The 26237-nt window shown below is 34.5% G+C and overlaps 1 protein-coding gene across 1 annotated transcript in view; it reads left to right on the top strand.

Annotated features, from left to right (window-relative positions):
* Positions 1-26237, top strand: part of tafa4b (TAFA chemokine like family member 4b) — a 117796-nt gene that overhangs the window by 40954 nt on the left and 50605 nt on the right. The window contains exons 2-4 of the mRNA NM_001077273.1: positions 1595-1674; positions 2351-2465; positions 25345-25500. Coding sequence (NP_001070741.1) covers positions 2351-2465; positions 25345-25500 — 271 coding nt within the window. The 5' untranslated portion in view covers positions 1595-1674. The remainder of the gene's footprint in view (positions 1-1594; positions 1675-2350; positions 2466-25344; positions 25501-26237) is intronic.

Below are 26237 nucleotides of genomic sequence, written 5' to 3'. Positions count from 1 at the left end.
AACTGTACACACTCAAATGTTGAATATGTGAAATCTGGAACATGCTCATCAGATTTTCAGAAGATACCTTCACCTCCGATCCTCCACAAAAATTCAATTTAGCCTGATTAGGCTGAATTAGGAAACCATATTTTTGGGCGCCGGTGTCCTCCTTGGTGACGAGTGTTGTCATCAAATGCTTTCTGTAGGTCTCAACTTGCAGGTTGAGTTAAAAGCAGTCGAAAGTTCTTTAGAGACTGGACATAGATGCAGTTCATAGTAATACTTTTGTTTGTCCAGTGAAATTGATGTATGTATTTCCACTTAAAGAAGGAAGCACTCTCGACAGCAACCATTTCAGCTCATGTGCTCCAGCAGTTTAAAAGCGCTTACTTATTAACTGACATTCCAGCTGAAAATGTGATTTACTGTAAATAATCTAATATTGTTTTCTAAATTCTATATTAGTACCACAATTACACTGACTTTACTAACTGTAATCAAATTACACAAATTCAAAATGTAATTCATTACTTTTCTGCGTAACTCCGTTACTTTACTGAATTACTGTGGAACTGTGGAAATAAAATATCAAATTACTCTAAAATAATTTTTATGTTAATTTTGTTGTAAAAATTGTAGTTTGTAAAGTTAAATAAAGAATAAAGACGCCCATAAGGATATCCATAAAACAGTAATTAAGCAAATAAAAGATAAATAAATTAATAACTAAAATATAATAATAATAATAATAATAATAATAATAATAATAATAATAATAATAATAATAATAATAATAATAATAATCTACTTGTAATTACAACCATTATGGTAGCTAGAAATTGATGGACTATTCTGCAAAAATAAAATAAAAAACTTTTACACTGTACTGTACTCTTTGCAATGCTGTATTCTTCAATAAAAATAAGTAGAACACATAATATCATCCAAAAATAAAGAGTTTATCTCTGGGGAAAATGTAAGATGAACATACAGTAGCACTTTAAATAAAAAAGCCTTATTTTTTATATTTATGAATGAACCAGCATAATTATTATGTTTTTAGACAGTTTAACAGAGTAAAATTAAAATACAGTAAGACTGATATGATGTAATATGTTTTGTGCAAAGAGAAATTTGCAGGTAAATTAGGTTAAATATCCAATGTGAAGACATCATTTGTAATAATTTACTTGAATTAATCAATATTTGTATTGACAAGACATACAATTAAACATATTTAATATCTATTAGCTAGACAAATAAGCCATTTTGAATGCCTTTTTTTGTTACAAAAAACGAATGGTTATATGTAATGGTTATATGAAAGAAAATATGCAAAAAAAGTATGACATTTAATGTATCATGGATGTACAGAAAGTCCATTATTAATCCACAATAAAAAGACCAGAAGTGTCTGTAGTTAAAAACACACACACACACACACACACACACACACACACACACACACACACACACACACACACACACACACACACACACACACACACACACACACACACACACACACACACACACACACACACACACACACGTGTCCTGCATCTTTCCTTATTTGAGCGCATCCGTCTCCTTCTTCCTTCTGTTTTCTCAGGATCTGAGCGGTGTTTGAGGACACAGGAGGAGAGACATGTCCAGCTCACAGAGAAGAGACTGATCAGACAACACAGAAAGGTAACACAGCTGTGATGTACAGTATGAAACAACGTTTAAACTTTGATGTATGTGCACACTTCTGAGTGCCCTTCTCTATGCCCTCTCTCTAAGACTCTACTTTCTTTTATCGCCCTAACAATTAGTTTCAGTAAATTTCAGTTACAATACATTTTCAAAATGAGTTTTTCCTTCTGCACTGAGCCACAAATCTCCATTTCCCCAGATAGAAATATGATATATGACAACATCTTTGACATACAAGTTCATATTAGAATTTTACATAGATCAAATATGTCATGTATGCAAAAATGACTGCATTAATATTTTTTCAACCATTGGAATTAAAAATTACAATAAATAAAAATTACAATGTTTATTACAGTATATGTTCAAATTTATTGGCTATAATTTAAATATGTGTTTAAATATATATATATATATATATAGTATGTAATATACATATATTTTCTTTTATCTGATTTCTATATGGTTCAGCAGCCCTCAAATTCAGCAAACTTCACAGTTTTATTTATATATAATATGCTCAAGCAATTTGTCCGATTATATAAAACATTTCACTCTACAACAATTGTAAAAATGTTTCGAAACAGAAAGATAAACCAAATATCATGTACAGTATCTGGCTGTAGTGCACACTTCTAAGAGCCCTTCTCTGTATGCTGCTCTCTTCTAGATGCAGCTGTGGGGTCGATCTCTGTGGCCGCTGCGGATTGTGCTCTTGTTCACCTTGGTAATGTGTTCGTGTGGGTTGGTTTCTGCGGGCACGCGGAGTCTGCGGGGACACACAGGTAATGGCAAAGCCCTGTTGGCTTAATTACTGGACAATGTGTATTTATGAACACATGACAGACCTCCAGGTTTACACTCACGCAAGTCACCAACTACATAATTTTGCTGCAAAATAAAGAGAAGCTTTCAATTTTTTTAAATTAAGCACACACGCACACGCACACGCACACGCACACGCACACACACACACACACACACACACACACACACACACACACACACACACACACACACACACACACACACACACACACACACACACACTAATATCTTTCCATCTACTATATATATCTTTACTTACAAATTATAATCTGGACCAAAACAAGTCAGAAAAGTGTGTTCTGATTCTTTATTATTTAAGTTGAAGCATCAAGCTTTTTATGATCCATGTATTTGATATATAGTGAGAATATACAGTAGCTGAAAAAGAAAACATCTTAGATTTGCTTAGCTTCTCAAACTGGGCAAAAATAGCAATTTGGTCTACTTTTTTTGTCATTTTTGTGGCCACAAATGTCAATGACTAAATTTTCACAATGGTATAGCAAACTGCTGACATAACGTGCATATGAATATAAAAATCTGCCTAGTTTGATGTTGTTTAATGCTTGGTTTTATCATAAAAACCACAACATTTTAATTGTGGTTGGCGAAACTCAGTGTATTAGGTCTAAAATGCTAATTGATTTAACAAATACAAATCAGACAAAGCAAATATATTTAATGCTAATTATTTTACTGATGCAGAGAAGATTGTTGAACAAAGTTTTGTTTATTTGGATAATTTTGGGTCGTGTATAAATATAGTAAGAGTTTAAAGGGTTAAGAAGTAAACTCTTTAGTTTCTGGTTTTGTTTCTCTAAGTGTTTCCTATATATAAACGACAGTGCTCTATGGTACCATATTCCCAAGGAAAGAATCTTTATAATATTATTGTCTGTGTAAAGCAGGGGTGGGCTATTCATTTTTCCAAGGGGTCACATTAGACTCTGGGGTGGTTTTAAAGGGCCAGACCAATACAGTTCATTTGTTTAAAAAAAAAAAAACATTCTGTAAAAACTATTTAATAAACATTCATAAAAACTCTAAAGTTAAAAAAAAAACTTTTTTTACACAAAAAGTACTTTTAAGACCAACATCATAATATCAAATTCATACAAATGTCACAGGGTTGTTTGTTTAATTGCTTCAGCTTATTTATTTAGTTATTTATTTATTCATCCATTCATTCAATATTTTTATGTTCAGCGTGAGAATTGTAGCCTTTGTTGGGCTGAACATTTGCTCTGAAGTCAGTTTGAATGTGAGGTGGATATGTGATGTAATGATCATCACTGAGAGAGGATCTGTATCTGCATTTGTTAAATTGTTAATCTGAGGTAATTAGTCCACCTTTATTACTGTGTAATCCATACAAAGTGTTAAGCTACCTGGGGTGCGTTTCCCAAACAACGACTTAACTTGCGGCTGAACTATCAAAGTACGATGTATCATTTGGGAAAAGAATGATGAAGTGACGACTGTTTCTCAAAACCCCTAGTTTCTCTGTTGCAGATTCATCATTTGAACAATGTTAGTTATAACATAAAACGTCCATAATGATGCCCTAAACGGGGTGGTAACAACTTTTTTTTAGAGAAGAACCTCATAATTTCTTTGTGCAAATTATATAGTTTTACACGCACACGCATTTGAAAAAAATCCACTGTAGTCCGTTTCTAGCCTAATGTTAGCTTTTCAGTTCTTGCGTTTGCATTTAAGATCCAAGAGTGCTCAAAGTTGTATTTTCGTGTGACGATTATCCGGCTGGACAAAACGTGTAAATGTAATGAACAGTGTTTAAACACAGAGCGTATTATGCAATCTTCGAAAAGCCTATGGGAAAATCCTAAAGGGATTTTATCGAGGGAACCAGTTTTATGTTACCAGCCGATTCACCTACAAGGTGACGTCTTAATTCCTCCACTCTATTGTGCCATTTTAGTGACTGTCACTTTAAATTCAAATGAGACTGGCTCTTTTCGCAAAAGGGTGGAGCTACAAATGCTACAAATATGTCAGCATAGTGGCAGATTTACATGCAAGAAAAAAAGAAAAAAGAAAAGAAATATGCATGTATATGTATGGATTTATTTTTTATTTAATGCCATGTCAGCAATTCATAATATACAAGTATAATAAATACAATAAAAACCAGCAATAAAATAAATATTTGATGATTTTTTTTACCCTTTTTATATAATTGAATATCTAAAATCTTTTTTGAATAAAAAACTATAATGAATATTTCCAAGTGAGTTCATAAAATAGTTCTTGCAATAGTTTTTACAAACATTAAATGTGGGTCAGTCGAATAAAATATGCTAAATATAAAAAACAACAACAAAAAACCCTCATAAATAAAGAATGAATATGAACTACAAAGTATATCGGTGAACTTTTCAACACATTTGTTTTTTCAGCTCATTTAGGGCCAATTTCCAACTCTTGACCTCTAATATATACACATAATTACCAGTATTGTCAGTGCGGCCCCGTTCAGGAGAATAAATGCAGGTGATTTTCATCCATATCATATTTATATGACAAAGCTCGTGCCCTGCAGTAATATCCAAACGGACAGCACAAAGTCACTCTCTTCATTAGAGTTCATGACGAGTTTTAAGCGAAGGGACAATCCAGTAATGACTGTATTAATATGTATGATCTTAAACGGTCAGGTAATAAACCCGTCACACCTCTTTAAACACACACACACGAAAAATAGCTCAAATAATGTCCACTTCCCCACGCTAATTGACACCCACGAGCGAACTAATTCTGATTTGCATAATTCATGAAAGCTTCCCTCATGGCGACGAACTGACCAGCAGTACATAAATATTTTAGCATGCCAAAAGGTCAGACTCGGGCTCTTTCGCTGAATCATTCATATTATGCAAAGTCCTTCCCCAATGTCAGTGTTGCTCCAGCTAATTATCACACTTTCTTTAATTACGACTTCTCTTTGTTTAGTTGTTGCTAATGCAAGGTGACCTTTAAGCGGGCACAGAAATGCCAGCAGCATCTCCAGTTGCTCTGACTGATGATGTTACTTTCCGTTTTGACGGGGAGAAGAGGTTACTTTTCTAACCGAGGTGTTTTTAATCAGCTCGCTGCTAATTACAGCTGAAGAGTGTCGAGAAGGTCACCAGAGTTTGCATTTTTTATATCGCAATAAAAGTGGATGTCATCGGTGGGCTCAGGTCTGGTCATGATTTCAATAGAGATTTGGGGTAACTGCATTGTAAAAAATGCAAGGTTCCACACAATTCATTCCTGTTGTCTCAACCCAGATCGATTAAGTTAACTTAGATCAAAGCAGATTGAACATAAAACTATTAAGTTGTTACCAACAATTGCAAGAATTGTGTTTTTTTTTCAGCTAAAAAAATATATTCAGTTGAAGTCAGAATTATTAGACCCCCTGAAATATTAGCTCCTCTGTTTATTTTTCCCCCAATTTCTAGAGAGAAGATTTTTTCAACATATTTCTAAACATAATACTTTTATTAACTCATTTCTAATAATTGATTTATTTTATCTTTGTTGTGATGATAGCACATAATATTTTACTAGATATTTTTCAAGACACTTCTATACAGCTTAAAGTGACATTTAAAGGCTTAACTAGGTTGATTTGGTTAACTAGGCAGATTAGGGTAATTAGGCAAGTTATTATATAACAGTGGTTTGTTCTGTAGACTATTGAAGTGCCTTAAAGGGGCTAATAATAAAAAAAAATTAAAACTGCTTTTATTCTAGCCAAAATAAAACAAATAAGACTTTTTTTCCAAAAGTAAAAATATTATCAGACATTTTGTGAAAATATCCTTGCTCTGTTAAACATCAATTGGGAAATTGGGAAAAAATCAAAAGGGGGCTTACAATACTGACTTTAACGGTATATTTTCAAAAAGGTGGCAACACTAAAGCTACAAAAATGTCAATTTGTTAAATTAAAAAGGTTGATACAAGACGTGTAATGTTTCGAGCAAACCGGCTAATCATCAGACAGTGTACATCACATTATGTTGCTCTGTTTTATACATTTTGTCACATGATCTCATACATTATCTCACAACAAAAAATAAAAAGTACACATTTATATATAATAACATTTATAATATGTAAGTTTCAATATGTAAGTTATACAATTTACATATTGAAAATTTAAAAACAAATTCTAATAATAAATCACAAATAAGCAAAGAGGTAATAAAACATAAAGAAATACAACAAAACATAGCCAAAAAACCTTTACCCAAAACAACTAGTTTAACATTTAAGAATAGGAAGAATATCAAACTCCTCATTTAAATAAGTAGTTTGAACAAGCAGCAAAATATATACTTTTTAATGTGGTTGAATTTTGTTTTGTTGTGAAATAACAGATTTTTAGGGAAACAAAAGACATTTTTTGGGGCTTAAAAAAACAAAATTAAAACATTCAAACTTTTTTTTTTTCCTTGACTGCAGTTATTAGTGCTGCAGTAGTCTGAAACCTAAATTGAATATGAATTTTTTTTTTTTTTTTTGATGGAGACATGGCCTGAAAAGTTTATTTTTTAATTTTAAATATGGTGTAGTTTGAAATTTTTATATAATCTATAATATATATGTTTTAGAATATTTGAACAATTTTGGGGTTATGTTGGTTATTGTATTATTAAAAGAAATGAATGCATATGTTCAGCAAAGATTCATTTAATTGATCAAAACTGATAATAATTTACAATATACATTATGCATGAACATAATTATATACATTATACATAATAACTACATTATAAATACATGATAATTATATAAGTGGTTAGCCTGGTTGCCTTACAGCAAGAAGGTTGCTGGTTTGAGTCCCGTCTGGGCCAGTTGATGTTTCTGTGTGGAGTTTGCATGTTCTCTCTGTGTTTGCGTAGGTTTTCGTCCAGGTGTTTCCCCCACAGTCCAAAGACATGCGGTGTAGGATGAATTGAATAAACAAAAACGGCTGTAGTGTGTGAATGAGGGCGTTTGTGGGGGTTTCATAAGACTGATGGTTGTCTACTCTTAATGCTGGGATGTGGCTGGAAAGGCTTCAGCAGGTAAAACCCATGCCAGAGTAGTTGGTGGTTCATTCAGCAGCGGTGACTACGCCGAAGGAAAGTGAGTAAAAAATAAAATTACTTAATAACTTTCTGTGTAACCTTTAAAAACACACAATTTCCACTAAAATATTGTAATTTAGCCCGTCGTGGTGGTGCAGTGGGTTTCGATATCGCCTCACAGCAAAAAGGTTGTTGGTTCGAACATCAGCTGAGTCAGTTGGCATTTCTGTGTGGAGTTTGCATGTTCTTCCCGTGTTCGTGTGAGTTTCCTCCGGGTGCTCTGATTTCCTCCATAAATCCAAAGACATGCGGTACAGGTGAATTTGGTAAGCTAAATTGTTCGTAGTGTATGTGCGTGAATGGGAGTATATGGGTGTTTCCCAGTGATGGGTTGCAGCTGGAATGACATCCACTGCTTAAAAGAAATGCTGGATAAGTATGCGGTTCATTCTGCTGTGACGACCCCAGATTAATAAAGGGACTAAGCTGAAAATTAATGAATAAACGAATACATACGTATTATGTCTGTTAATGAGAGTAAAATATAATATTTACATTCATAGAAACAATATTTACAAGCAAAATTTATTTTATACATATATTAGATCTATATTTAATTATTTTATACAACTAAATTATTTTTTATAAACATATGGTACAGGTTTGTACATGTATATTAATACTTATACTAATAAATGTGTTTGCAGGACATATATTTTGCAAAATTAATATAATTATAGTACCTTTATATATAAGTATTAAATATGTGTATTCTAAATATAATTTGAAAAATTTAAATACTGAATTAAACTTAAAAGATGTATATTTCAGTGCACTTGTATATTTATTTATCATTTAATTTATGTCCTTTTAATTGAATATACATTGTGATCTAAATAGCCATATAGCCCTTTTAAACCAAATCTGAAGAAAAGAAATGCGACTGCAGGTCCGCTTGTGTCCACAGGGTGGCTCTGAAGCTCTATAAATAGCTGTAGAGAAAGAACCGCTCATGTGTCTGAATGAGAAGCAGTAATGGGTCATTTGTAAAGTTCTCCGCTGGAAACATGGACACTAATGGGAATGGATGGTCTGAATCTCACCCAAACGAGCCGAGCGCCGTTGACTGATGGTTGACACTGAAACCAGACACTATAACTAACAACCACTTTTTCTTGTCTTGCGTGTCCTGCCAGGCTTGTCCATGTTTGCAGGTAAATAGAGACAATAGCGTGCCTTTGTTCCTGTCTGCTGTAATAGGCCCTTATATAGCCAGCACCGAAGGCCAACAAAGTCCCAAAGCGTGTCGCATTTAATGAGTACACACACTTTCCTGCATGCCTACATGCGGTTTTCCACATTGGCTTCAGCTTCCATATAGTACAGTGTGTCAAAGTAAGCCAAAGGCCACCCGCTCTGACAACTCATTTGTGTTGTGGGAGCTGGGCTTTGGTTTCTGCCAGTCTTGGTCATTCTTCGAAAGATTAAACACACAAGTTCAAACGTCTACCGTCTATGCAACATTGTTGAAACCTATGATGGCATTTGACATGTCCAATTAAAACAGCTAACCTGCAGCTGTTCCAGTACCTGCTCTGAGTAATAGAGCAGTCTGCTGGAGCACACGCTGTAGTATATATGTTATGCTAGAAAGCTTGTTAGTTCCTTTTTGTCACTTCACATTTTCTTCTGTCGTTAACGATTGTGATATATTTGTTTGTAAGTGTGATTTTAGATCAGGTGGAAACTATTAATGGAAAACAATATGCAATATAGCTAGTGGGATTAAAGAATTTCTGAACATTGCATTAGTGCTTGCTAGTATTAGTATTAGTGTTAGTATTAGTATTGCATGATTAAATTAATGTTTCATTCTCTAAGGAGGCGTTAAATTGATTAAGACTGGTAGAAAAGATGACAAACTCTTTTTTTTCATTAAAGAATCCTGGGAAGAAAGATTTTTGTCTTTGCACAAGAATGTTGTGACTTTTGCGCAAGTGTTTTCGACACCCAATTATAAGAAATGTTTAAAAAAAAACGTTATTCGCATGGCTAAATCTTAAAAAAAGCCTCATGATTTGGCAAGGAACCGCTTCATCAGGGTAGTGATCAGGTGCGTCTAGAGTCTCTCTTGAGTCCTACGGTCACATGACTCATTGATATATCTCATGTGACCATAGTACTCAAGAGAGACTATAGACTCACCTGATCACTGTTACCCTGATGAAGGCAGTTCCTTGCTGAATCCTGTAGGTTTTTTAAGATTTAGCCATGTGAATAAAGGCTTTTTAAATTTTCCACATTTTTTCGAGTGCTTTGGACCAATTTCTGTTGTTGTTTTGATGAATCCCTTACCCAAAAAGCACCGACCAAATATATGAGTTACTCCTGAGCGTTTTTTTTGTTTGTTTTTTTGGATTTATAGGTAATGTTTCTTGAGCATATTAAAATGATTTTTGAATGATCATGTGGCTGGAGTAAAGATGCTCAAAAATCAGCCTTTTATCGCAGAAATATTTATTTAGGTAGTAGGAAGCATTTCTGAATATTGCATTAATCTTTGTCTAATTTGAATGTTTTATTATTAAGTAATTCATTGTTATGCCTCATTTTAAATGATTAGAATTAGTGTGATAGCAGCAGTTTCCAAACTGGGGTGCGCAGTCTGACCACATGGGGTGCGCGAGAGAATGTTTGTAATGGTGGAAAATGTAATCTTTTATGATTCTTATGCATTTATCTTGGGTAAATTTCATGTCATATTTTTGAGAGAAAAGAAATTCACTGAGAGGGAAAAAAAGACTTTAAAAATTGTAATTTACAACCTATACTCACTCATCTTGCAGTTTCAAGTCTGCGTCACAATATTAGGTGCTAAGTGATAGTACATTCGTAATTTTTTTCCTGCTTACTATATTCATCAAAATGGACACCTGATTAAAAACTGGCAATTTAAAAAAGTCAAGTGACAGTAGTGATAAACCATCAGCATCGGCCTCTTCTATGGAGATGTGCAGCGGCCTTGAATATATGAACTCGGTGGATAATAAACAAGGTGAAGAGGCGCAGGAGGGAACAGAGAAATCCAGCAGAGATGTACTGATGAAGAGAGTTAGGCCTGGGCTAGTGAGAAAATGTCAAGTAAGAAATGCAAATATAGCGACAGTTACATTGGTTTCGGGTTTACATGCACTGGAGATGCAGAAAATTCAAATTCGCAATGTGTAGTCTGTGGTGAGGTTTTAGCTAATTGCAGCCTTAAGCCCTCATATATGGTCCAGCACTTATAAACAAGACATGCCTGTAAGTTTTTCAAGGAAAATTGGAGGAAGTGCAGAAAAAGAGAAGCTTTCATCTGAAAAGTTGCACCATCGGTTTCTTGGGTGCACTACAGCATCCACCAAGAAGCTCCAGCGATAAAAAAACATGCCAGATGAACTTTTGTCTGTACTTAATGACGCTGTGAAAATTGTTAACTTCATAGAAGCTCGCCTCTTAAATTCACATATTTCATTATCATTCTTTTAATCACGTATACAGAAAATATTTGTATTCAGTTATTGTAGGTAAAAATGTGGAGTTTAATTGGAGAAAGGGGTGCTTGACAGGTGTCAAATATTAGAAAGGGGTGCACAGAGCAAAAAGTTTGGGAACCACTGTGTTATGGTATTGCATGACCAAAGAAATGTATGGTTTTGTTCAATTAGGATTATTTAAATTGAACAAAAATGAAAAGTAAAAAGATAGCTCTTTTAAGCTTTCTTTTCATTAAGAGATTCTGGAAAGAAAGAAACATCATCATTTGAACAAAAATTGTTCAGCAATGGAAATATTAAGAAATGTTTCTCAAGCATAAATTAATTGGTGCCTCCAGGAGTTCCAGGACTTCAATGGCTCTTGAGATAAAAAAAATACATAGAAAAATGCAAAAATTGTAGGAAATAAAACCAGAACTTTTGACAAATCATTTTCATTTCAAAATCATTTTGATGCAAATATAAAGAAAATGTCTCTGCAAAATCCTGTAAGGACTGTTAAATGGTGCTTCCTGAAGGATCATGTAACATACAGTATAGTATGGTGTGTGAAAGTGTGTCGCCTGCAGCCAAAGGCCAAACACTCTGAGACCGCATTTCTGTCTTTCTCTAACCAAAACTCTGAGTCTGTTACTGTAGACTCACTCTCACATCAGCCCTGTCTCAAATGCCCTAAGAAAAATCCATGAGACAGAAAAGTGGGCCGATTGGGACAGGGCCATCATTTGAATTAGTGAACTGCAGACTTGCTCTGACCGGATCATTTGAATCAGTGAGCCATTAACAAGAGCCTTGCTATAACCAGATAAATCAGTACTCCTAAATAAAATGACTCTAATAAACTTGTAAAAATGTAATAAAAATTATGGTCACCTTTATTTTAACCTACAATTTAAACCATTAACACACCATTAATTAAGACTTTTAGCTCAATAAACTAATAACTGCTTATTAATAGCTAGTAATGTAGTTGTTATGCTTATGTATTGGGTAGGATTAGGGATGTAGAATAAGATCATACTTAAAGTGTTAATAAACAGTTAATATATTGATGATAGACAGGTAATTAGAAAGTAGCAAATGGTGTGAATTATATCTGAAATGAAAGTATTATCAAAATAGTTTGTTAATTATTAATTAACAATTAATAAGGGTTATGAATCAATATTAAATACATATTTTTCCTTAGAAAATGTAAGAATTTAAGACAATGTGGCAGATTTTTTGTGGCTTCCAAATATTTTTATGTCCACTCATCTGTTATCACTTTCTGTAAATCATTTTATTAGTAAAAGATTTTACATATAGAATTAACACAGGCTCATACTTCAAATTATCTTGACCATCAGATTGGCTGCCAAGAAGCCTGTCAGGCTTCATTCTGGAATGCACTTTATCTCTTAATTCCAGTAACAAGTATGAATTTAGATTTTAGTCATGTGTTAGTAACTAACATTAGTTAATGAAACCTTATTGTGTTATGATTTTTTAAAATATTTATATAGTTTCTCTTTGATCTATAATTAAAAGATTTTAAGTAAGCTTGTTACGTAAGCAATAAAATACATTGCAGAATAAAGCCTGACAGGTGTCACACTCTCGGCTTATTTTTGCAGCCCCAATCAACGCTTTCCCTCACCTTTCACCACACACCACACCCGTGAACTATCACCTGATTATTGATCACCTGCACCTGCACCCGCTATCACCCATGCTCTATAAAGACTCACCTCATTTATTCACTCACCGGCTGGAATCAAAGTCAGATGGTTCTCCTCATCGGCTCTCCCTCTTCCACTTGTACTCTTCCATGGATGTCCTTCTTCTGTGGTTGCAAACACACTTGCTTAAGGGAAGTGACTAAAGTCAGATCTGATGGTTATTTTGATTTGAAGTATGAGTCTGTGTTATTCAGCGGTTGCTATCTCGGAATAACATACCTTGTAATTTTACGACTGACCAATCTGAATCAAGTATTCCAGACAGCCGTGTCATAACATTATTGAATGCACTTTAAATGAACATGAACTGACAATGAACAACTTTATTTATTTGTTCATTCATTCTCCTTTAGCTTAGTCCTATATTTTAAGGAGTCACCACAGCAGAGTGAACCGCCAACTATTCCAGCAAATGTTTTACGCAGCAGATACCCTTCCAGCCGCAACCCAGTGCTGAGAAACATCCATGAACCCTCGCATTCACACATGCACTCTTATACTGTGGTCAATTTAGTTTTGTCAATTCACTTATAGCGCAAGTGTTCGGACAGTGAGGGAAAGCGGAGCACCCGGACGAAACCCACGCGAACACAATGAGAACATGCAAACTCCACACAGAAATGCCCAGCCAGGACTTGTACCAGCAACCTTTTTGCTGTGTGGGGATAGTGCTAACCACTGAGCCACTCTGTCGCCCATGAACAATTGTTCATTGTTTGTTCATGTTAGTGAATACATTAATTAACATTGACTAATGTTATTTATAACACTTTTTCTTAATGTAGTGTTTACGAACAAATCAGTCTAAATGAACACGTTACACTGACAGCCCTTCTCTTAGTGCATAATTTTTCCACTCATTGTCATCGCATTCACCCAAGTTCTCTCAAACTGAGTCACAAAATGCCTGCCCTTTTGGTGCTGACACGCCAGTCAGCTATTGACAGCAGAAAGACATGCTTCTTGATAAATCGCACAAAGGCTCACCCGCCTCGCGCTGTCAGAATATATCAATCGCCTGGCTGCCCCATCAGCTCAAGGTAATGGCGTTTAGCTCGACACCCAGATGCGTCCGCCACAGGGATAGAGACAGTTAGCCATGCTTGAAATCTTATTTGATTTCAGCCTGATCTGAGATTTATTACTCGGAGACCATCATAACAGCGCTTTAAAATCCAGAACAAGATGGCTATGGTGGAACGGCGAGTGGTTAATTCTAGCGTCGCGGTCCTGGAGGAGAAGCCACGCAGAAATCGCACGATTATCCTCGGAGTCTGCTCACTGTGCTTAATGGCGCGGCGGAGAATTTTACAAATGACTTCTGCTGCCAAGTGTGTAAAAAGAGGCCGATGCAGAAAAAAAAGCTTATTCAGATGCATTTAAGCTGCTCGTACAGCACAGATTTTGCATGCCTGCTCAGTCATTATTAGCTTAAAGTGCCTCTGTTATGCTTTTTTTCGGATGTAGTGTGTAATGAAGCTGTTTGCGGATGTAAGAAGGATCAAAGTTTCAAGAAGTGCACAGTAGATGGAGTTATTGTTTCTCAAGAGAATAAATCAATGCCTGAAACAGGCTGTCAGTAATACTTCAGTTGTACTTGCTAAAGGCAGTCTGTAGTTGTCTATGACTGATTAATAGCATTATCTTTAACCCTTAAACAATGATTTGTGTTGTTAACAAGTCAAAAATACTTTTTCTGCATCTGAATATTGATACTTCTATACTATATAGTAGGCTAAAATCAGCAAATGAGCCGAGTAGTATGTCAGTTTTCATTTATATGCAGTTTATAGTAAAACAAATTAAGTGAAAAGAACTAAAAGGATTAAGTTCAGTGAGATTTCTGAAGTGAGCATCTGATGGATATTGTACTAAAGGAGTGAAATGGTGCATTATTTTATACACCCATTTTAACATGTGTATATTAACTATCTTATCAATGAAATGTGGTGCAATTCTTGATGTTGCAGTAACTTGGGTAAGAAGGTTACGAAATGCAGTGCTGGTAGTGCTCTTCTGGTGTCGTATCTGGTCTGTATTTTTTATTTAATTCTGCATGTGCACCTGTGTACCAGTTATTTGCACCCCTGAATATTATAATACTAAAACTAGTGGGAAACAACCAATTCAAGAGTTCGCCCTTAGCTGATGATTGTTTATGAAGCTAGTTTGGCTTGCCGTCCCGGGAGAGAGCCCTGAACCCGTGAGATCCTCGAGCCCGGGGCTCCCTCCCGTTGCAGGGCGAGAGGGGTGTCCGAGTTCAGGTAGGTCTCGAGAACTCCCCTGCTTGATAATGTTGGAAGTAGATTGATGCTGTGAAGTGTCTATGCTGTCAATTTAGATTTGTCAGTTTGCTTATGTTACATGTTTTTGGTCTGTGGGAGCAACCGGAGAGCCCAGTAAAAACCCATGCAAACACGAGGAGAACATCCAAACTCCGCACAGAAATGCTGACCTGGCAAGGAAGTGTCAGAGCCGATGACATTCTTGTTGTGCTAACCATTAGGCCTCCGTGCTGCCCTGACAAGGAAATGGGAGGAGTAGGGGTGGAAGGGGTGATTCTTCAAGACGAAGATGGCTGAAGTAAGATACTCTGGTTATTAATAGTGATTAAGGAGTCGTCTGATTAGTAAATCAGTGTTAGCTAATGTGGACCAGGTGCTATCAATCATAACCATGTGCTCCTCTCGAAATCAGTTTATAAATAAACTTCACTTATTGGTTGATCTCTTTTTCATACTAAACACATTTAGCTATGTTTACTATATACAGTACTTTTTAATCGCCATGATGTAGGTTTAAACCAAACCAACCATGGCTCATGGGGTCAGCTTGAGGGAGCTGTCGCGGACGCCGCCCTCTCTATTCTGCCGCCCTAGATGCGGATATAATGCGAGAGGTGAGGGTAGTGTCGGGGACGCTGCCCTCTCTATTCTGCCGCCCTAGACGCGGATATAACGGCATGAGAGGTGAGGGTAGTGTCGGGGACGCCACCCTCTCTATTCTGCCGCCTAGGTCGCCTCTGTGGACGCGCCGGCCCTGAACTTACCACATTCTCACCCTGTTCTTTACTTGTTTATTTTATTTCTTGACTTTAGTTTATGTTTTACCTGCTTTCTGGAACCGTTCTTTGTTTGACTCGAACTCTGTTGTTGTGGTCAACTCCTCTCTGTGTCTCAAGTTCGCCAATGTACATGGCGAGCTATTAAGCAATCTAAAACAGTGGAAAGGCCGTGCACAGTCAGCTGGTAGTGTGAAAAGAAACAGAAGCCATCAGTGGCGTCCAGGGGAATAGCAATCAAGGGGGATCGGGGGGGATATGTACCTCGCACTTTTAGAGACAGACCATTTAGAAACAGGTTATTAATAATCATATGAACGTAAACATTTGGATCTCATACAGCTGTCCCCCCACTTTTAAAATGTCCGCTATCTCCCTGGTGGTGTCATACCACCCTATAGTTTAGATTTGAATGTTGAAATGTAGCCATACGTAGCTCTGGCTTTATAATTTGCGATCTCCAGAAATGTATAAGGTACACACTTTGAATGCACCTATAATGCACAAGTAACAAGGACTTGAATTGATACAATAGAATTTATTTATTCTTGCTTTCTTCTTTCTTTCTTTTTTTCATTTCCTTGTTGACAGATTCCTGATTTTTCATTGTCAATCTTAAGCCAATTGTAATCATTAGTTTTTTGGTTCAATTTAGAATTTTCTCAACCATTGCAGAGCTTGGGGGATCAGAGTGGGCACTCCAGCTTTGGTTTAGAAAGACAAGATCCCTGAACCTATTTTAAAAACTAAAACACAGTAAAGATTGTGATTTGTGTTATGATAAAATTAAAGTGTTTAATTATTACTATTTATTAATTTTATTTTCGGCTTAGTCCCTTTATTAATCTGGGGTCGCCACAGTGGAATGAACTGCCAACTTATCCAGCATATGCTTTATGCAGTGGGTGCTCGTCCAGCTCTAACCCATCTTTGGGAAATAATAAGAATAATTATTTTATTTTATTTTAATTAATATATATATATATTTTTTTTTTACTGTGTATGTAAATAAACCTCCAAAGCAAATTTAGGAACATGTACAATTGCTGAATAGGGAAGTCACGTTTATAAGCAGTCTATGCTTGTGTTTTGCACTCTGACATCTCATTTTTGTGTCTGTCGGCTGTTGTAGTCCCCAGGGCCACAGACATGTCAGATGAAGTTGCCTGTGTGTCCAAGATGTGACGCCTGCCTGTGTGTGAGAAAGGTGTAAGACACATGTGATAGTGTGAGCTGTGAGACCTTCATCTTGGCTGGCTGTTTGATTTCTCTGGACAGTCTGTTCTTAAATTCAAGGAATTGCTCTTTGGTTTAACTGTAAATTACTCTTAATGCAACATAAAGTGTTATTACAGTTTATGTGTGTGTGTAACATATGAGGGAAATGCAGGTTTGTGTTTGCTTTGGTTTCCTGTGAGCCCATTATGCCAGTAGGAGGCAGTGTGACCTTTGTTCTTGTTGTTTGGTCGTGATGGAGTGTCTTCCTATAAGCACGAAAAAGGAGCACAAAACCTATATGTGCATGGACACACACGCGTATGCATGTACACACCATAGACTGTACACACACATACAGGAACAAATGGAGTTGGGAACTCTGTTTTTTTAATAGAAGCTCAAATGTTTTATATTTCTTCTTCAGATGTTTTCAGAATACTGCAAAGATTGTTTAAAAAGAATTTGCACAGTTAAAATTAAGTTGTAATTAGCATGATTTATTCAGTGCCAGATTTACTGTATGACGTAACAAATTTCATTCATTCATTTTCTTGTCGGCTTAGTCCCTTTATTAATCCGGGGTCGCTACAGCGGAATGAACCGCCCATTACATATTTATGTTCTAGTTAAAAAAAACAAATAAACTATATTTATAGGAATGAAAAAAAATTTTTATATTAAAAGTATAGTTAAATGTGCAATATTTATACTATTAAAAATAAATATTTGATTAAAATATATTAATTACATATAAACAATAATATAAATCATTAATATTTTATTGTTGTCACACAAAACAGAATTTTCAGCATCATCACATCAGTCTTCAGTGTTCCTTAAGAAATTATTCAAATATGCTAATTTGCTGTTTTAGAAACCTTTCTTATGTATTATTATTAATGTTAAAAACATGTGTAGTTGTTCTCCTTAATGTTTTTATGGAAACTTTAACACACTAAAACACACTGCCGTTAAAAGAACAACATTTATTTAAAACATTTCTGTTACTTTTGATCATTTTAATAGATTCTCCCTAAATATAAATATATTAAACTCATATTAAACTTTTGCATGCTTTTTAAAAAAATGTTGCACCACAGTGGCTCAGTGGTTAGCACTGTCGCCTTACAACAAGAAAGTCAAGTTTGAGTCTCAGCTCAGCTGGATAAGTTGGCATTTCTGTGTGGAGTTTGCCTGTTCTTTCTTTGTTCCCATGGGTTTCCTCCAGGTGCTCCAGTTTCCCCACAGTTCAAAGACATGTGCGATAGGTAAGCCCACAAGAAATCTGCGTTTGCAGAATTCCTCAGATTTTTAGCCCATCATTATTTCTGTTTATTTACTTGGGCAAATTTGTGTAAATCTATATTTATTCATTTTTTAAATTAAGTACAGCAATATTATTGACTAATATTAAAATGTTCATCTTATTGATGTACAATGCAGTTTGTACAATAATATTTTCTGTCTTTTAGTAGATATAAAAGATGAGAGACTTCGTCAAAATAGACGAATCTATTTTGGATTTGCATTTTAAACATTAAATAAAAGTTTAAAATATATTATTTTTTATTCCCATATTAAGGTTTTAGTTATACTCTCAAAATAATTCTGCAGAATTTTAACCAAAATTCTCCACAGAAATAGCAAAAAACGTCTGTAAATTGGCTGTAAATGTGAGAGTGTAGGGGTGTTCAAGTGTTGCAGCTGCAGCTGGAATGGCATTCGTTGTGTAAAACATCTGCTGGATAAGTTGGCGGTTCATTTCCTGATGAATAAAGGGACTAAGCAGAAGGAAAATGAATGAATGAACAACAACAAAAATGTTTTTAAGGCACTTTATATTCAAAGCAAAAATGTACTATTTTGTGAACTTGCTTTTATTAGATTGCGTAAATTGATTTTAAATGCATTTTTAATATTCTAATATTTGTATTTCAGCTTTGTTTTAATGAAAACCTGGCTGCTGTCTTTGTTTAGATTTGGAACTTCAGTGTACCCTGATCAGAAGTGGGGCCACAATATCCAAGTATCGGCTCAGACTCAAGAACAACCACACCATTATGGCCACACCCCCTTTTTAAACTAGCAAGTCACTAAATAAAACTGAATATATAACCTCTTTTGGCTAATCATATTTTTCTTATAGAGGCGCAAGTCTATGAAACACTCTTCCAACAGAATTGATCACATGCACAGACTGCAAGATGTTTTCACACCTGACCAGGAGGTGGTTTTTGTCACATCAAATTTGTACACGCTTGTGTTGTGTTTGATTTGTCTGTGTTTATTCTGTATGTGAGTGAGTCTGTATGTTTTAAATGGGAATTATATTTAATTTTGTTTAGTTTAATACATTTTTATTATTATTATTTTGATTGTTTTAAGATTTACCTGCAGCAACTGCAGCGACCTTGCTGTGAGGTGACAGCACTACCTACTGCGCCACTGCTTCGCCCATCTTTAGGATCTTTTATTTAAAATTGAAAACTATTTAAAACTTTTTTCACATTGCTGTGTTGATACACTAACCACAAGGCTGTTAGTGCTAAAAGGAAAAACACCTGTTATTTTCATTTCTGTTTATTTGCATTAAAGGGCCACGAAACCCCTGTTTCAGCAGGGTGTTTTCACACCTGCAGTTTGGAAAAAGTCAAGAAAGTGGGTGTGTCTAGCTCTGTTTGGGTGGGAGTGTCGGGGAGGGAAAAGGGATTTAAATAAAAATGGGAGTTCCCTTTTGGGCACGCGCTCATTTTCACCAAGGAAAAACAAACAAAGACACAGGGAGAAAGACAGAGACTGCTGTTAAATGACGGTGGAAAGTTTGATACCGCACGTCGTATAAGAGAAAAAAAAAACTCTGCATTTCTTAGTAACTCGGATGCACTCGGTAGGGCAGAAAGCCGTGTGTGTGTGTGGACAATCCTGTCACAAAATGCGGCGAAAATAAAACACATCGGTCTGCAATAGTTTTCTTGCCGTGTCCACGTGTATACACTCAGAAATACGTGTATACGTCCACGTGTATACACTCAGTAACTTAGAAATCATTTTGACTAAGGTCTGTCTTTAAACACTGAAAGAATACTGCTGACGATATGAACTATAAAAGAAAAAGGCGAAAGGGCGCTGATTGCACACACTTACCAAATCTGTAGACAGGACAATCAACACATACTGGAGTTCCATCATTTTTTAAAGGAGATGAGCAGCAAATCTGAATTTCACCATTTCCAGATGAGCAAAGCTCTTGAGTAACAATGTTCCGTACAAACATATTTGTGCTGCGCGTCGCGTGCACTGTAATCCACATGTGAGTCCAGAAGCGCTCTCATCGAGAGAAAATGAAAGCAAAACCTTCACTGCAGCACATTATAAAAGCAACACTGACGACCCGTATCTCCAAACAAGTCCTTTTCTTTTCCCACTTCTTTTGGCAACACAACGTGGCGTCTCTCTGCCGTCTGAACATTGTTTCAGGTACAGTCTTCGAAGCTAGCATGCATATTAATGAAGTGTGAACCAAGCCATACTCATGAATCAATGCAACACACTCAGAGACGTAATATGGTACTTCTAGGTACAGACGTCTAGTCTACACGCTGGAATATACGCTAAGATCTCCTGGCCGTGACGTAGCTTTAAAAATTCGTTTCAAACTGGAAGAATTTGCTCAAAATAACGCAAAAACAACCAATTTTCACTTTTTAGTGAAAAATATGTGTCCTAATAGTGTTTTTAGCCGTGTGGGACACATATATGACTGTCAACAGTTCAAAAAATGTGTTTTAGTGTTTCATGACCCTTTAAGAGGTCTGGGTTTCTGAAAAGTACTGCAGCCAGCCTAAAGGGGGCGACTGAAATGTTTTGGCTTCACTTTTTAGGGCACTGGCTTCAGACAACAAATCACACATTGAAGACACTTTTTTTCAGATAAAACTCCAGATAATCTCCACAATACAGAAGCACAGCATCCATCAAGCCTGTACAGGATCCATCGCAGGGCCCCGTGGTGTCAGTCACAGTCACAGTTAGAAATCGGCTCTCATTTGTTGTTGATACAGCGACGTCAAACTGACAGTAGCAGAGCGTGTCGGCCCCTTGAGCGTCTCACACACATAGCCCTTCAGCCTGTAAGCATTCGGCCCCTGGACTCCACACACTCGCTCTAATTAAACCCAGTCGGTGGGGTTCATGTTGGGCAGAGAGAGCAGGGTGATGGGGGTAATGTAGCGACACAGGGAGCCTCAGGGGAAGGAGGTATAGAGGTGAGTACAGGAGGACATAAAAAGACAAGGAAGAGCAGAAAGAATGAAAGCTCTCTAAGCTGAGGAGCAGCACCTTCCCCTGGAGGAGACTGTCAAACAAACTCCACATCACAGCAGCAGGGGGAGTTCACAGTCTGACCACATCAAAACACTGTGTTGATCTTTGCACGTATGTGACTCACAATATCCAGATACAATTACATCGTTTTATATTCATTATGATGCTTAACTGCAAAACTTTGTATCATTCATTCATTCATTCATTCATTCATTCATTCATTCATTCATTCATTCATTCATTCATTTAGAATAACCACTTAAAAACAAAAAACAACAGTTTTTAAATTTTATATCAGATATAGAAAAAAACTACAAAATAAATCCTAAAAATATCCTTTCACGAATTGATTCATTCAATCATTTGTTTGTTCATTCAAGATTAAGTAACTATAAGGAAAATAAAATTAATTAGATTTCATTTTATTTGTAAATAATTTAATAATTTAAAAAATGTTTATTCATTTGTTTATTTATAATTAAAATTTTTATGACAATCATCTAAAAACATTCAACAGTTTTGTTTTAATTTTATGTCAGATTTCGAAAAAAACTACAAAGTAAATCCTAAAAATATGCTTTCACTAACTGATTCATTCAATTATTTGTTCATTCATTCAATATTTATTAATATAAGGAAAACAACTTTCAGATGTTTTATTAAAATAAAAATATTTTGATTTAATTTAATTTGTAAATAATTTATTTAATTGTTAAAATGTTTATTCATTTGTTTATTTATAATATTTTTATAACATTCACCTAAAAGCAAATCAACAGTTTTTTGAAAGTTTCATGTCAGATTAAGAAAAAAAAAATTCAAAGAAAAAGCTTAAAAAGTCATTATTTCACTTATTCATTCATTCATTCATTCATTCATTCATTCATTCATTAGTTCATTCAGATTTAGTAACTATAAGGAAAATATAATTTTCAAAAGTTTTAGTAAAATAAAAAAATATTTTGATTTAATTTTTTTGTAAATAATTTTCAAAACATTCATTCATTCATTCATTCATTCATTCATTCATTCATTTAAGATTTAGTAACTATAAGGATATATAATTTTCACAAGTTTTAGTAAAATAAAAAAATATTTTGATTTAATTTTTTGTAAATAATTTTCAAAACATTCATTCATTCATTCATTCATTCATTCATTCATTCATACATTCATTCATTCATTCATTTAAGATTTAGTAACTATAAGGATATATAATTTTCACAAGTTTTAGTAAAATAACAAGAATATTTAGATTTAATTTCATTTGTAAATAATTTGTTATTTGTAATCATTTTAAAGCATTCATTCAATCATTCATTTATTTATTCACATATTTAGAATTGCAAAATCAATAAACTTGCTTGATTATAAACATTTGTAATTGCCATTCATTTTATGTTTTATGATGGTATTCAACTGCTGCTTAAACCTTTATTAAGACTACTGATTTAGACTACTTAACTACTTATTTAAAATAGTTCTCGAGAATACAATATCGAGAATACAAAGCCTCGGCATTGGTCAGTTGGCATTTCTGTGTGGAGTTTGCGTTCGCGTGGGTACAATAGTATTGTATTGTGACAGAAATATTGTGATAAAATCATATCGTGGAGACTCTTGGGATTACTGAAAAGGTGCAAACTAAATTACCTTATTTGTTAAAGGAAAATGTAATTTGCTCTGTTGATATTTTAAACTGTAGCAACTAAAACAATAAGATAAATCACACTCTTTGTTGATGCCTTTGTATATGACTATTGTAAATACAATTTTGTATATATTACTGTATGCATTTACAACACAAAGTCACTTGCAAGATTTTTGAGTATGGCACAGCTTTATCAAAATTAAAATATAAAGTTCAAATTTTATAAAACAAGATCTAAACCTTTCTTTTTCCATTACACTCTCCTGAATCTCAAGCTCTCAAATGCAAAAACATGCTATTTCTGAATGTCCCCTGATTCAGTTGTATAATGAATTTTGTCTGTCATTGTCTCTGGAGAAGAAAGTGACTCACCTCGAATCCCCATCACCTGCTTTCTTTCCCTGATGACAGCAGAACAGATGGTTATGCCACATATAAATATATATCAGCAAACACCAAGTGACTAGTTACTTTTGTATTCAAGCAATGCTAATAGTGTTTGATAACTTCATCCAAGATTTGAATAATTTGGATATGTGATTTCCCACAGCCACCTGTTATGAGCATATTATAATGTATTTTATCATTTCATATAAAATAAGACAATGAAACACACACGCCTCACTGCAGAGAAGCCTGTGTTACTTGGAGAGAACTCTTGCCTGTAATTGAGCACTCATGTTAGACTGGCTGTGAAAAGAAGAAAATCTCTCCGAACAGAAGAATAGAGCTCTGTTTTCATTATGTATGTGCTGCTAGTGGAAGTACAGGAGAGACTTGGACCTGGCAGGCCTTTAGCTGCTTGTTAGATGCTGCCACTCTCATTAACTATGCAAGCTTCTTCTTTTATTAGCTTACTTATTAATGCATAGGATTAAATTAACGAGAAAAATCTTTAAATAACTGTTTATTTACATCTATATAAACAAATCAAGTTTTCTTTTCATATTTTGATCTCTCGCTCTTTTGAGTTGCTATAGCTGAAAGAACAGACTTACAGTTAAACTCAGAATTTTTAGCCTCCCTGAATTATTAGCGCTACTGTTTATTTTTTTCCTTAATTTCTGTTGAACGGAGAGAAGATTGTTTCAACACATTTCTTAACATAATAGTTTTAATAACTGATCTCTAATAACTGATTTATTTTATCTTTGTCATGATGACAGTAAATATTTGACTAGATATTTTTCTAGACACTTCTATTCAGCTTAAAGTGACATTTAAAGGCTTAACTACGTTTATTTAACTAGGCAGGTTAAGGTAATTAGACCAGTTATTGTACAACAATGGTTTGGTTAGTAGACTATCGGAAAAAAAATAGCCTGAAGGGGCTTAAAAATTGAAAAACTTTTATTCTTTTATTATTCTTTTATTTATTCTTTTATGCTTTTATTCTAGCTGAAATAAAACAAAGACTTTCTCCAACAGATAAAAAATATTATCAGACATACTGTGAAAATTCCCTTGCTCTGTTAAACATAATTTGGGAAATATTTAAAAAAGAAAAACAAAATCAAAGGGGGGGCTTATAATTCTGATTTCACATGTACATGCTAATGTTGTCATTTCTCTAGCCGGGAAATAGAAAGCAACATGTGCTGTTTTTTTTTTTTTTTTTTTTTTGTCTTGGCAAAATAATGCTTATAAAATACTACTACTACTACTAATACTACTACTACTAGTAATAATTATATAATAAATAATAATAATATACTAATAAATAATCATAATATTAATAATAATAATATTTTTTAAGAATTCTATTTAACCTATATATGTGCTTTTAGGATTTGAGAGACACATATCCAAAAGAGTAATTTACTAAAGAATTGATTCTTATTTAATTTATTTATTTTCTGAATTGTGAAATATGAAATTATTACATATAAACGTTGAACTGTTGCCAAATATAAACATTTTTTAAGATGTAAACTCAAAATGATATAATTTTATATATAAGCTCAGAATTATGCAATATATACTCTACTGAATTGTATTTTGAGTTATAAACTCTGAATTGCAAATGTAAATTGAATTTCAAATGAAAAGTCAGAGTTGCAAATGTAATTTTTAAATATAATCTCGTAACAAACAAAATTTTTTATTTTATGTCAGGATTTGAGAGATAAACTTACAATACATTACAAATTTGGAACTGTGAAATATATTCTCTGAATTGGAAGCCATAATGTTTTTCATCTAATATTTATTAACTGAGTTTTTCCAATCTCTTTTTTTGCAGCTTCATACCAGGTAAAGCAGGGTACCTGTGAGGTGGTTGCCATCCACCGCTGCTGCAATAAGAACAAGATTGAGGAGCGTTCACAGACCGTCAAGTGCTCATGTTTCCCTGGTCAGGTGGCCGGTACCACACGTGCACAGCCATCTTGTGTGGAGGGTAAGAGCTCTTCATATAATTCTGCATTTCTTACTTTCATTTTTATAAGATAAATAAATGGAGAATTCAAAACAAGTATTAAGTTGTACAAAACGGTGGCACAGTGGCTCAGTACTGTCGCCTCACAGCAAGAAAATTGCTAGTTTGAGTCCCGGCTGGGTCAATTGGCATTTCTGAGTAGTTGTTTGCATGTTCTCTCGTGTATGTTTTCTCTGGGTGCTCTGGTTTTCCCCACAGCCCAAAGACATGTAGTACAAGTGAATTGAGTAAACAAAATTGACTTTAATGTATGAGTGTGTGTGTGTGTGTGTGTGTGTGTGTGTGTGTGTGTGTGTGTGTGTGTGTGTGTGTGTGTGTGAATGTGAGAGTGTATGGGTGTTTTCCAGAAATAGGTTGCAGTTGGAAGGGCATTCGCTGCGTAAAATAAATGCCGGAATAGATGGTGGTTCTTTCCACAGTGGCGATGCCTGATAAATAAAGGACTAAGCTGAAGGAAAGTGAATGAATGAATGAAATTTACAAACATAATATGACTAAAGCAGAAGAATACACAAGACATAAGAAGTCACAGTAATATATATATATATATATATATATATATATATATATATATATATATATATATATATATATATATATATATACACTGTATATATATATATATATATATATATATATATATATATATATATATATATATATATATATATATATATATATATATATATATATATACA

This window comes from Danio rerio, chromosome 11 (genome assembly GCF_049306965.1).
Source record: "Danio rerio strain Tuebingen ecotype United States chromosome 11, GRCz12tu, whole genome shotgun sequence".
NCBI classification, from domain to species: Eukaryota; Metazoa; Chordata; class Actinopteri; order Cypriniformes; family Danionidae; genus Danio; species Danio rerio.
Note: the sequence above shows the minus strand (reverse complement) of the source record. Positions and strands in the feature narration are given on the sequence as shown.